This window comes from Solenopsis invicta, chromosome 1 (genome assembly GCF_016802725.1).
Source record: "Solenopsis invicta isolate M01_SB chromosome 1, UNIL_Sinv_3.0, whole genome shotgun sequence".
NCBI classification, from domain to species: domain Eukaryota; kingdom Metazoa; phylum Arthropoda; class Insecta; order Hymenoptera; family Formicidae; genus Solenopsis; species Solenopsis invicta.
This window is the reverse complement of record NC_052664.1, coordinates 9,398,889-9,412,466: the sequence shown is the minus strand read 5'-3', so window position 1 is coordinate 9,412,466 and position 13,578 is coordinate 9,398,889. Positions and strand designations below refer to the sequence as shown.

Below are 13,578 nucleotides of genomic sequence, written 5' to 3'. Positions count from 1 at the left end.
CCAAACAAGGTAAAAGTTCAAAATTACGTACGTCACTGACCCGCGAATGTCGCCAAATGCCTAAAATGATAAATCATATAATTTTAAATTATAATGCAAAGTGTTTTAGTTTTGTACGATTAATATATTTTAAAAATGATAAAATAGTCAAGTATTATATATATAATTATATGGTTTTCGAAAAATATTTTAGAAACGGCCAGCAACATGGATGACGTTATTTGGTAAATCGGGACAATTTAATTTGGAATTTTGATAGCGCAATTCAGGACATTTGCAGTTCACATTTAATTATGTTTTGTATACAAAAATATTTTTATTTTCAACTTTTGTATACATTTTCGCTAATTAACAATATATTAACTTTAGATAAAATTCATAGTTTTACCTAACATTACTTAATTTTTTTTACAAATAATCTGTCAAAAATTAGTCCTTGCTTTAAGTGGTGTAATCCCATACATTTCTTATGCCTCGAATAGTTGAATGCTAACACAAAATATTATAGAATGATTCAGGTTCGAATCCTGGCTAAGGTATTATTTTTCGCAATAAAATCTTTACAGTCTTTTCTGGGATTTAAGAAAAGAGTGCGGATCTTAGAAATAGCGATAGATGTTAGCATAAATTATTAAATTGCGCATCAATTTAATGTGTTACATTGCAGATTCTACCTTTAGTTAAAAATTTATTTATTTTCGGCTCGTGGATCTGTCAATCGAGGTGAACTTTTGTCATTTACTAACGTTCTGTAGCTCATATGTATGAAATGAGACCAGGCCGCACTTTAGAAAACTCTAACGAACAACACTGACTGTGTGTCATTCCAGTCAAAAGCCTAACAAAAAAGTTTAACATGTAAACAGCTGTACGTGTACAAATTTCGCTTAATGCACGTAAACACTGGCAAGCAGAGAAGTAACTGTATAGTTGATAGGTCTTTTCGCAGATGGCGAAATAATCGAAAAACAAAGACAGATGCGTTGGACAAAGAGCGATAGTCTGGTCTCCCTCGAAAAATAATCTGCAATGTCGACGTCGAGGAAGTTCTTCGCAGTTCTTCGGTCACTATAGCATCCTCTTAAGGATTGTATTTAAGACTGCCAAATAATACGGCGCGCAGTTTGCATGGGCTGGAGAGTGTAAAAATAATTTTCGTAAATAAGAAACCGAAAAAAATAACACTAGCCATATGACAATTTGTCTTATAATTTGCAATTTTTGCATTGTTCATTAAATTCGTCAAATATTATCAGTGTCTCATTGTGTCTTGTTTATATTATTACGTCCAATACTACTTTTTTTTCGCGCCTTTTACGTCGTCCTGCGCGGTCTATAATGGAAAAAATTTAAAAAGAATTAACTTTAGATGAAATTCATAGTTGGTGTGTGTATGTGTGTGTATACGCGCACGCGTGCGCGCCCACACACACGCCCACATTAACGACACATGTAGTCGACATACATGTTTAAAGTTGTGTTTTGTTATAGCTTGGACATCTGTCCACAAATACCAGTCATAATACTAACACATATCACAACGCAAAAATATTTTTTCTAACGATGTCAAGTTTTGTGCCAAGTAAACAGCATTTCAGGGAAACTTTGCTTTTCTGCTATAACTTGAAAAAAAATGCAGCTGAAGCACGTCGTTTGCTTGAGGAGGCCTACGGCGAACATGCACTATCGAAAACTACCTGTGAAGATTGGTTTAAACGCTTCAGAAGTGGCGATTTCGACATTGAGGACAAGGAGCGCTCTGGAAGACCAAAAACAATTGAGGACATTGATCTGCAAGTATTATTGTGGATGAAGATGATACACAAACACAAGATCAACTCGCGGAGATATTAAACATGACTCGCCAAGATATTTCCAAACGTTTACATGCCATGGGTAAAATTCAAAAGGATGGCAAATGGGTGCCGCATGAGTTGACTGAGAGACAGATGGAAAATCGAAGAACCACTTCCGAAATTTTGCTTTTGCAGCATGAAAGAAAGAGTTTCCTGCATCGAATTGTTACAGGCAATAAAAAATGGATATATTTCGAGAATCCCAAACGCAAAAAATCGTGGCTTTCATCTGGCGAAGCATCAATATCGACAGCACGGCCAAATCGCTTTGGAAAGAAGACCATGCTCTGCGTTTGGTGGGACCAGAAAGGAATCGTGTGGACCATGAACTCCTAAGACCGGGCGAAACTGTCAATGGGAATCGTTACCGACAACTAATTAATTTGAACATGCATTGATGCATTGCTCGAAAAACGGCCAGAATGAGACACGAACGAGTGATATTGCAGCACAACGTTCCGTGCTATCACACTTCCATCGTCCAGGACACCATCAAAACGCTGAAATGGAATCTGCTACCGCACCCGCCGTATTCACTAGACTTGGCCCCTTTTGATTTGCACTTGTTCCAGTCGATGGCGCATAGCTTGGCTGGGCTACACTTGGCCAATTTCGAAGAAGTGCAAAATTGGTTGGATGAATGATTTCGGTCCAAAGACGCTTCGTTTTATCATCACGGTATTGATGTATCGCCAATGAGATGGCAAAAATGTGTAGCTACCGAGGGACGATACTTTGAAAAAACTATTTTTTGTATTTCTTTTGAATTTTTCCATTTTTCATTGATAAAAAAACCCAGAAACTTAGTTGCGCACGTAGTATATATATATATATGTATATATATATATTTATTTATTTATTTATATATATTTATATTTATGTAAATTAAAAGTTAATAAACTAAAAGGTAATTTTAATGCAATTTTTGTTTGAATTAAGTTTTTGTGCTCATGCAATTTTTAACGCTAGATTAAATTTATAAACTATCAAGTTTAATTTTAATTAAAAAATATATTAACTTACCCAACTCTGAAATTTTGATAAATTCTAGGAAGTTTTCTTTCTATAATTTTTTAAGGAAACTTATAAAATCTATAAATTCTTTCTATAATTTTTTAAGGAAACTTATAAAATCTGAAAAATATTAAGGTATTTTTTCAGAAACCTTTATAAATATAAAATACAAAAAATTTTTTAAATTATATAAAAAGTTCTAAGAAAAATTGTTATTAGAGGAAAAAGAATTTAAGTAAAAAAAAATCTTTCCTTACCATATATAAAAAGACAAGAAAATGGATTTTTGATCGATCCAACGGCATTCAAAAGCTGTTCTAAACACGCGAGTATGATGAGTATATTGCAATTTATTTGTGATCATATCATAAACAACAATGACTTAAAAGATTTCTTATGAATAAAAAGAGATAAAGAAAAGAACTCTTATTATTCGTACAAGCATCAAAAGTAACAGAACACAAAATTGACATATTATATATAATTAAATTATGTGATTCTACATAGCATATGCTTTGATTATGCAGAGTTAGGACTAATTATTTCGGCGTCCAAAGTAAAAAAAATGTGCCCTTTAGTAATAAAAATATTTCTTCTACAGTATGTAAAATTTAGTAAATTACTGATTAGTGATATTTAACATATTAATTTAATAAAACCATGTAAATACATGTTTTTATTAAATTAATTACGAACTGTTACAAATAAGTTAAAATTCATATTACTATTTTTGCACTCTTTCAAATTTTTGATATGAGGCAAGTATGTACCTTACGTCCACTACATCCTATAGTCCCATCTCTGACAGTATGGTGGTTTCGTATTAAGTTTTTATATAATAGTAGTATTATATAATAATGTAATATTCATATAATGTTCGGCAAAAGCTTATCGAGTATGTCTAAGTGATTCATATAGTCCATAAAGTTTAATCTAATACAGTTAATGTAAATAAAATTTAATTAGAGTAACGTCCACGAAATCTGCCACCGCCGTTCCAATTTCCTCGACCGCGCGGATTACCGTATCCTCTGTTGCTGTAGCCATCTCTGTATCCACCGCCACGATGGCCACTAAAACCGCCATTCCCGCCATAAGAATCACTATTTGAGCCGCGATAACCGCCGCTTCCGCGCATCATTTTCGGTGGAGTGTTGAAGTTGGAGTGATAAGCGTGTCCTCTCGGTCGCGATTGGAATCCAACGCCGCCAGTTATCTGCTCCAACTCATGACGGCAAGCGTTCATGCTGCATAACGCCTTGATTACACTCAACACCTGACGAAGAAGAACAGTTTTTCTTTTACCAGTGTTATTAAGAATGTCATACTTCAAAGCATTTATTTTGTAAAAATCTTAAAAAATGTTTATTGCGTTTCCACGATTCCATATATCTTACATAGGAAAAAGAAGAATAGCAATGCACATACTTCTTTGAATCAAATAAATATTTTTTGATTCAAAGAAACCTTTCTCTGTAACTTGTCAAACCACAAAATAATCTAACAATAAGTCATTCTTTGAGTCTTGCAGTTTTGTTGATAATAAATAAAATTTTAATTGCCAAATTTTTTTGGTAGTTTGAAATAAGCTGTTTCATAAAAAAATTTTTTGTCTATCTCTAGTGCATCTCTGCAGCAAAAAGTTACAAATTTCACAAATATAATAAAATAACGTTTTTCATAGCTTAATGAGTAATTAATATTTTTTAGCGCACGTTTTCTATTATAATTATAGTCTCTCTGCAATCTTTAGTAAATGAGAATATAATGTTTTGATTATACAATACTAGCTAAAAGTTATCGCAATTTAAAAACTGTGGGGTAAAATTATAAGTTATATTTTGTATTTTAAATACTTTAATGATGTATTTTGTCCAGCTATGTGTGTAAAATTTGGACACAATTATCTTAAGGAATTAAAAGTTAAATAATTTTTTTGTTTGTTGATTCTTATGTAAAATTGCGTTTTGTAATACTTATTTTCAAATTTGAGGAGAAAGTAGCATTACAAATTAAATTAAATTTCTTAAATATATGCCTATAGAACTTTAATAAATATTTGTGTAAAAATTAATTTGGATCCATTAGCTCATTTTAGTTATTTATTTAAAATTGCAACAAAATATGATCATTTAAGCTACATAAGCCATTATAAATCAAATATAATTGTTTTATTTGTTGCAGCTGGTTTTAGAGCCAAAATTCGTATATTTAAAAATTTTTTATTGTTAGAAAAAATAAAAAATAAACTTAAAAAGCTCACAGTTTTTAAACGATAACTTTTAAGTATTGTATAGTCAAGACACCCTTAAAAGATATTTACATATACCAAATATTGCAGAAAAAGAGTAGAAAAGAAGAATTATTATTTAAGTATAATAAAAAAGATGTTAATGCAAAAAATGTCATATCTATTAAATAAAGTTTAAAATAAGGAAGCAATAAATCAAAACAAAGTAGCAGGTCTGCAAAAAAAATTTTTTCAAGAGCTGTTTTGGTCATTCCACGTAATCTTTATGTTTTAGGGTGTGCTGAATCCGAAAATTTGTCCGAAACTTCCGTTTTGTCATAGAATATCACGTTTTCTGACAATGTAAATAACTGTGTTAAATAAAGCAATACCTCAAAAAAAATAAAAATAGATTTATGAAATTAATTTATTACTTCTTTATTAATTTTTATTTATTTATTAATTTTTCATAAAAATCACTTTTTTTAACTGGAATAAGAACCAAGAAAAAATATGAATCAAGCCCGGGCATGTCAGAGCTCGCGCGTTCAACTTACAACATGTTGATGCTGGTTTCATTAGCTCACTCTAAAAGTTCTTTTCTTTGAAAGTTACATTTTTTTGGCATTGTATATCTTGAATGCACTGATGTAAATTAATTAATAGTAATTTTGACTTCAAATTTGATTAAAAATCCTAAGATCAAAAAAATACCAAAAATTGAAAAAAATTTACTAAATTTGAAGAGAATTTTACATTTTGTGGCAAATCCTGACGTCCAGAATTTTTTTCAATATTTTTTTTTCGTTTTCAGCACACCAAAATACATGGAAATTAGACGAAAAAAATCAAACAGTTTTTTAGTCGCAGACTTGTGTAATCAAAAGAAAATTATCGTCATTGACTTCAATACACTTTTTCTCAATTAAAAATATTTTGTTTAAATTTTTTAAGACTTTTAAGAACCTGGCTCTCTTTAGTTAATACAAAATATAATAGAGAAACGACAAATCTTTCACATTAATCTATGAATTTTAAGTTCTATTTGTATACCTTTTCTTCGATTGGATTCAACTCTAGAATCGTTTCTGGATCCTTGGATGCCCGAACCACGAGACTCTCCAAAGCGGGTCGTAAAGCAACTATGGCCGCTGCGTGTTGCGGATTCATATCCAAGTTGATCCAATTATCTAGTCTAATCACGCCATCCACGTATTCCACTTTTCGTGATCCGAACAATAACAGATGTATAGGTGACACCATAGTCATTTGTTTACAAGATACGGCTCTCGTGCGAATCTAATGAAACAAGATAGAACAACGATTATCAGAAAAAGAAAAAAAAAATTCGAGAAAGACAAATGTTTACAAATAAGATTTACCTTTTCACCGAACACGAAGAATGGGAACGGAAAGTTCTGCTCGTAGTTACTGCAGTTCACCGACGTCTTATGAATCAGCGCGGCCTTGGATTCTGTGGTGAGGACCTTCCGCTTTTCTTTATGATAGCACACATTGGGATATAAGCCCATACACAATAACGCGGTGATGGTATCAAGACGCGCATCCGCACTTGCTTGATAATTCAATGGGATTGGACACAGAGTTTCTTCGGGAAAACCAGCGCTTTGCAATAACGCTTGCAGTTGATTCTGCGCATATAAAATAATGAAAAATGATCATGGTAAATGCACAGAATATACGATAGCAACATTGCGATTCCACTGACCTTAGCTTCCCAGGTTATTCGTAAAGTCGGTAGACTTAGGCTCTTTGAGTCGCAGAACGACTGTTCTGCCCACTCGCCACCAGTTCTCACTTCTTCCCATGCTTGAAAAGCATGGAACATTGCGACATGATCGCTGAATCTAGCGCCGGCAAACCACTTTTGCTGAGTAGTCAGTCTTCTCATATCCGGGCCCATATTGTATACCTCGGGGAAAGTGGTACTATTTGCAGCCATCGTAGAGAGTGCGTCGCCCACGCGAAACATGCATCCTAGGATCATCATTTTTCCAAGCCGCGGTTCTATAGGTAAACGCGCCAAGATTTTGCCGAGAGGCGTTAATTCGTCGTTTTTATCCAAGCACTTCATTTCTGCAAGACAGATATAAACACATAAACTAATTTATTCTAGAATAAAAAAATAAATAAATAGCACATACCTCTCAATACGACTTCCGCTTCAATCACGGCATCGATGGGAGGCGGCTCAATCGCCTTCGATAAGAATCGACCAATGTTGCCTAATCTTAATAACTTGATGCTCAACGCCAGCTCGTGCAAAGGCGTCCGGAACATTTCCGGTGTCATGTGTTCGTCCATCTTATTGAATCGAGCTTTCGAACACAGATGGAAGCAGAAGCCGGGTCTAACGCGACCCGCTCTACCCTTGCGCTGTTCGAGATTAGTTTTACTGGCCCACACAGTTGCATAATTGGTCATATTATTATGAGAAGTGAATAATTTCATTTTAGCTTTACAAGAATCTATAACGTAGACAACATCGTTGATCGTGATCGAAGTTTCTGCAATATTTGTGGACAAAATAATCTTCGTTACGTATGGCGGTACAGGATCAAAGACTTTACGCTGATCTTCTCGTGGTAATTGTGAATGCAGCGGAATAATAAGATAAGATGATCCGCCAAATACAGAATGTTGCTGAAGATGTTTCATCAGCGCAAATATCAAATTCCAACCAGGGAGAAAAATCAGCACAGCACCTGGAATCTCTTGTTTTTTAACATATATAAGTAGCGCTTCTATTAATTCAAAGCTTATCTCTTTCTCCGTTAGTTGTGCCATAGCGTTTTTCGTTTCAATAGGGTAATTATTGCCAATGACTTTGTTCAAATTTTCTTCCGGCTCTCCATCCGTTATTGGTAATTCTTCTGAATCCTTAGTTTTACGTTTTCCGGAATTTGTAGGTGGAACAAAATTCGTCAGCTGTATACAATCCTCCAAGAAATATTGCTGGACAGGATACGCTCTACCAGGAATCTCCACCACAGGACATTTGTTGAAATATTCGCTGAACAGTGTCGTGTCGATTGTAGCAGACATAAGAATAATCCTGAGATCGGGATAGAGATGGATCATGTCTCTGAGTACTACCATGATGAAGTCTGAATTGACATCTCGTTCATGGATCTCGTCGACGATTACGTGCGATACACCTCTGAGGCCACCCTCTAGCTTTCTCAAGAGCACACCCACAGTGCAAAACATTATACTAGCATAAGGCCTCGGCAGATATGACTCAAATCTCACGGAATATCCGACCGACTGTCCTAGAGTTTCGCATCTCTCAAGGGCGACTCGGTCAGCCACGGACACGGCCGAGATTCGTCTCGGTTGAGTAACAACTATACTGCAATACGCACCCTGGCCGGATGCGATGTAATCATCTAGAATAAACTGACAAACCTGTGTAGTCTTGCCGCATCCCGTATTTCCGCGTATAATAATAATTGGATTTTCATTAACCGCGTTCATGATCTCGTTTTTTTTGTTGAAAACAGGCAAATTCGATCTTTCCTTGGTGCTCGCCTGCAAACTAGTATCTTGCTGCAACTTATCACGCTGCTCTTTCATCAAATCTTCCGACAATTGATCTAGAGACGTTGTTGCCAATGGTCCTTCATCTATATTACATCCAGTCCATGGATTCCAATTCGGCTGAGGTGGCGACCAACTTACAACGCCAGCAGGTTGTGGTACAGAAGATATAAAGTCGTCCAAAACTTGATTCGTCAATAAAGATACGCCAGTTGATGTATCATTTCCATTTTCCGGTGCACGACTTTCTTCCTTTAATTCATATGACTGCTGTATTTTAAATCAATACTTTTAGTTACAGTTAAATATTTTGATACTAATATTCCTCTACAAAGTTGAAACTTCAATCTAGAGATATGCAAAGTACTCGAACATGAATTGATTCGGATTTGAATTTCTGTTTCAAGTTATTTGAGAATTTCGAATATAATTCACATATATTGACACAATCTTATAATTATATTTAAAATGACTTTATATTACGTAGTGACTTTACATCATACAATGTTTTTGTTAATGTTATTTTTCTAGAAATTTTTTATCATCTATACATAAAAATTCAACTTAACAATAATTATGTTATTACTTAATTAAAAATTAATGCTCCAATTTGATTCAATTTAATTCGAGTAAAATTTTATTGATTCAATACGACTTAAAGAGGAAACCTCGTGTAAACAGCCGTTTTTTCTCGATTTACAAAAAATGAAAAAATTAAACGTAGACAAAGTATACGATAATATTCACTATTTAAATTAATTAAAAAAATTTTTTTTGTTGTTAAAAAATTTCAAAATAACGGCACAACAGCTACTTGAAGTTGACTCCTTGAATTTGCGCCAGCCCACGCCGAAGTCATAAAATTAATGTGAAATCAAAATTTCAAGAAAATTTCGTTAGTTTATATAAAAACGCACAGCATATGCCTAAATAATTTAAAAAATTTATAAAATTGCAAAAACGGCGACATAAACAAAAAAAACACTTTAAACAATTATTAATAATTATTGTTTAAAGCAAAATATTAATGATCGGATAAGTATATGGGATCAAATAATTGAAGAATGAGCATGTAAAATTTAAAGATGATCGGTCAAGTAGTTTTTGAGTTATATAGGCCAGCGCACAAAAAGTTTTGAAAAAAAGGCGTTTAAAGTTGTATACCTATGCGCTAAAGTTGTATACCTACGCGCTAAAGTTGTATACCAGTCGCTCACCTTTCTTTGAAATTAACACAAAAAAAGTCTCTTATAACTTTCTAATGTTTTTTTTTTTCATATTTTTGAAATAATTTCCTAACAATTTCAGCGAAAAACAAAAAACGTGAAAAAAATCAATTTTACATGAGGTTCCCCCCTTACAAAACCTTGATTGCACTCTTTATTTCAATCGTAAATTAAGTTGAGCATAATTCGAATAACATTACAGTAGAGTCTCCTTAATTTTGGCTCCCATAATCTATGCATTCCTTCACACGTACTTTCACAAACACTAATATCATACCCCTTCCTTTTACAGAGTACCCTTACCACAGCAACAGTCTACTAATCACCGTGTACTTTGCTCGTGCAAGTACACGGTGATTGGTGGACTTGTACTGTGGTGAGGGTATTCTATAATTTTGGCATTCTGCTCTTATCGCCCCATCGGCCAAAATTAAAGGAGACTTTACTGTATAGCATCAAGTATTCCAAACTGCAATTATGCTTCACAAATTTTAAATTGATATATTATTAGTATTATTTTATAACTAAAATAGAATAAAATATTTATGCAAAATAGTTATTTTATTATTAAACGATTATAGACCTCTATTTCAAAAAAGTGACAACCAAAAATTTTTTAAAATCTAATTCTTAATATTTGCTATTATAAAAAAAGATTTAATTTAAACACAAACTTAACTTTAATGAGTGTTTGAAAAACAATTTTTTTCTTAACAATATAACTCTTAATATAAAATGTATTAAAATTAATATCTATTTAATTTAGATCACAATTAAATAAGTACTTAAATAAATACTTAATCAGCTTTATTATAACTGGTCCTTTTATAGTCAATAGCATGCCAGTTATAAGTTTGAAATTCGTAAATCGAAATAGTCATTAGTAATAGAATATCTGTACATCTATCTAATAACATAAAAAAAAATAATAGAAATAATCAGTACCTGTTTGACATCAATAGGTTTTATATCCAAACTCATTAAGACATCCTGGATTTGATTTCCCAGTTCTGGTGAAATTTTAACAGGATAAGCTTTCATCTGTTCAGCATCTTTATTTTTTTTTAATGTACCACTAAATCCCTCGATAACACCTAAATGGTACAATTGACGTACAATAGACAAAGCACAACTTTTTGAAGCTGTTTGTTTGTTTGATCCAGTTTCGCGGCCAGTTATACCTAAAAATTATTAAGATATTAGAAAATTATTTTGTAATAATTAAGGGGTTTAGTATAAGGGGAAGATTCTACTTTTCTATACCAAAATTTGTTATAAAATTTTCTTTTAGAATATTTTTTTAGAAAAGTAGATAAATATTTTTCAAAATTACTTTTTATTTTTATTATTATTCAGATTGGTTCTTTTTTCTCAGATAAAAAAATTTCTTTAGAAAAAAATTTTCTTAGTTTTGTTTTTGAGTTCAAACAAAATTATACAAAATTAAGTTATTAAAATCACTTTAGCTCTGATAGTAGCTCAAGTTCTAAATAAAATAACATTTAAGTTTTTAACTTCAGTCTACTGGAAAAAACAATGATCACTGATGAATCATGTAGAGATCAAATCTATTGTTAATAAATTATTACTCGTATTTTTTGTTTAAAAAATAAGACCTCAATCTTCAAACAATAATAAAAAGATAGAAAGTAATGTTAAAAGGTATTTACCAACTTTTTTAAAAAATAAAATTTCTATAAAACCTTCTAATAAATTAACACAACAAAGTAGAAAACCCCATAAAATAAATAGAAATTAACATACTTCGTCCAAGTTGTTTAATGTAAAGTGTCATCTCTGCCATAAAACTCCTGTAACAATGTTTATTATAGAAATACTAAAACCTATTTGTATATCACTAATACAATTAATAATTAAGGGAACAATGTGAAAGAAATATATCAAATAATACAATTTTAACAGCATAAAAAAGACATAAAAAGATATTTTAAATAATCGAATCAAATATTTACACTATAAATAGGAAGTTTTGATAAACTAAAGTTTTGATAAACTAAAAAATACTAACTAAAAAATAAAATTCTAGTACTTGTAAGTTTGTTCTTTAAAAAATTAGTACAAATTAATGTATATTTTGTCAATTTATAAAATTGATCAAAGCAATAACATATAAAATAATTTATTTCTTAAAATAAACAACTATTTCAAAGGTAACTTTTTGTTCTACTTATTCCCTCAATTAGATACAACAAATTACAATAATGACTTACCATTTGAAGATGTCACAGATGACCACATTGGAGTACATTGAAGAAAGTTTCTTTGTGTAGTTGCACCAAAACCATTATTAAATCATTTTAATAAAAGTTTTGGTTTAATGCCATCATCATTTGTGCACAAGAGAGTTGACGACCACTCTCTTGCCACCAACTTTAGATGTAAGCAAGCAATATACTCCAAAATGGTCTTGTTAAATCTCAAATGGTACAACAATCGCCAAACGATTGTTGGAAACAGTAAAATACATAAATCAAACTACTGCATCGTAATGCCAATCCAATGTTCTAGAAAAACTCCACTTGCAAGACCCCATACCTCGTGTGATCCGGACCAACCGGAGTATATTTGTAATCAGAATTAATTTTGTTAGTTTGCATAAACTGATGAAGCTTGGACTTGGCGTTTTCTATTGTCCAGTTTCCATGAATCCCAGAGTTTACGTCAACATCCTCTGCGTCCTCCACTTTCTTTTGATCAGCCAACCTATCCATGTATGTGTAATTGCTTTGACCACGTTCATTGTATGGCCTATATGCTTGGCCGATGTCATTTGGTCCCATGCCACCTTGGAACACAGATTTTGTTGGCATTGGAAATTCGGTCTTGATACTATCCGTTGCCATTGTTGGCATCATCGGAAAATCCTTCGGTACATCATTTGGGTTGACGTGATTCGTACGCACTAAATAGTTGACATAATCTTTCGCGGCGTTTCCCTGTGCATCCTTTTTGTTGGTCGAATTTCCTGCGCCAACATAATCGAAGCCGGGTATTCGCAACTCACAGAGAAAACGTTGTCTGTGCTTCGGTCCTGTGAAATATAAAATCATCGCCGTCATCAAAAAATCTGTTCCATCAAACTTTAACGAAAGTAACACGGCTGACAAATATACTTACCTGTTGGTCTAACGTCAAATTGAGGTTCTTTTCCGTTCTTCGCGCACCACTGGTGGAAAAAGGATTTTATATCGCCCATTTCTGACTTTCACTCTCAAGGACTAACAATGTTCCTCTATAATATATATGTAGGAATAATAAATGATTTTAAAATAATCACGCTTACATCTCCATTCCAACAAGACGTTAGCGATAACAAGAATTAATTGAAGGTAGACTAGGTAGAATCGGTAGAGTGGATAAAACATGGAGGACTGGAGACTGGTGAGAGCATTACGATGGTGGGGGTATGGCTCAATGCACACAGGACGCGTCACGCGTTACGCGTGGCGAGGTAGCCAATCATTTTAAGCTTTTATGACAAGAAATAAGAAAGCGAAAGAATGATTGGCTATTCGCCACGCGTAACGCGTTGACGCGTTCTATGTGCATTGGCCTATGAATTTTGTAATCGGAAGCGTAAATCCAATAAGCCGGAAGTCGCCATTTTACAATTGATAACGTTTACTGAAGCGCGTACATTTGAACTACGCAAATAAACTATGCAAGTTTG

The 13,578-nt window shown here is 32.9% G+C and overlaps 1 protein-coding gene across 3 annotated transcripts; it reads right to left on the bottom strand.

Moving 5' to 3' along the window:
* Positions 1-3,200: 3,200 nt before the first annotated feature.
* Positions 3,201-13,377, bottom strand: LOC105206335 (dosage compensation regulator). 3 transcript variants are annotated; one of them, XM_011175844.3, is made up of 9 exons: positions 13,026-13,377; positions 12,444-12,939; positions 11,652-11,698; positions 10,833-11,068; positions 7,266-8,931; positions 6,830-7,197; positions 6,483-6,752; positions 6,154-6,399; positions 3,201-4,146 (listed from the first exon to the last, which is right to left on the bottom strand). In XM_011175844.3, exons 1-9 carry the CDS (start codon positions 13,102-13,104, stop codon positions 3,829-3,831), a joined length of 3,726 nt encoding a protein of 1,241 aa, XP_011174146.1. In that variant the 5' UTR covers positions 13,105-13,377; the 3' UTR covers positions 3,201-3,828. The 3 variants fall into 3 exon arrangements, with proteins under 3 accessions (XP_011174146.1, XP_011174152.1, XP_011174158.1); XM_011175850.3 differs by having other exon boundaries at positions 3,723-4,146; positions 7,266-8,913; positions 13,026-13,375; XM_011175856.3 differs by lacking the exons at positions 12,444-12,939; positions 13,026-13,377 and adding an exon at positions 12,119-12,391 and having other exon boundaries at positions 3,723-4,146.
* Between the last annotated feature and the right edge of the window lie 201 nt (positions 13,378-13,578).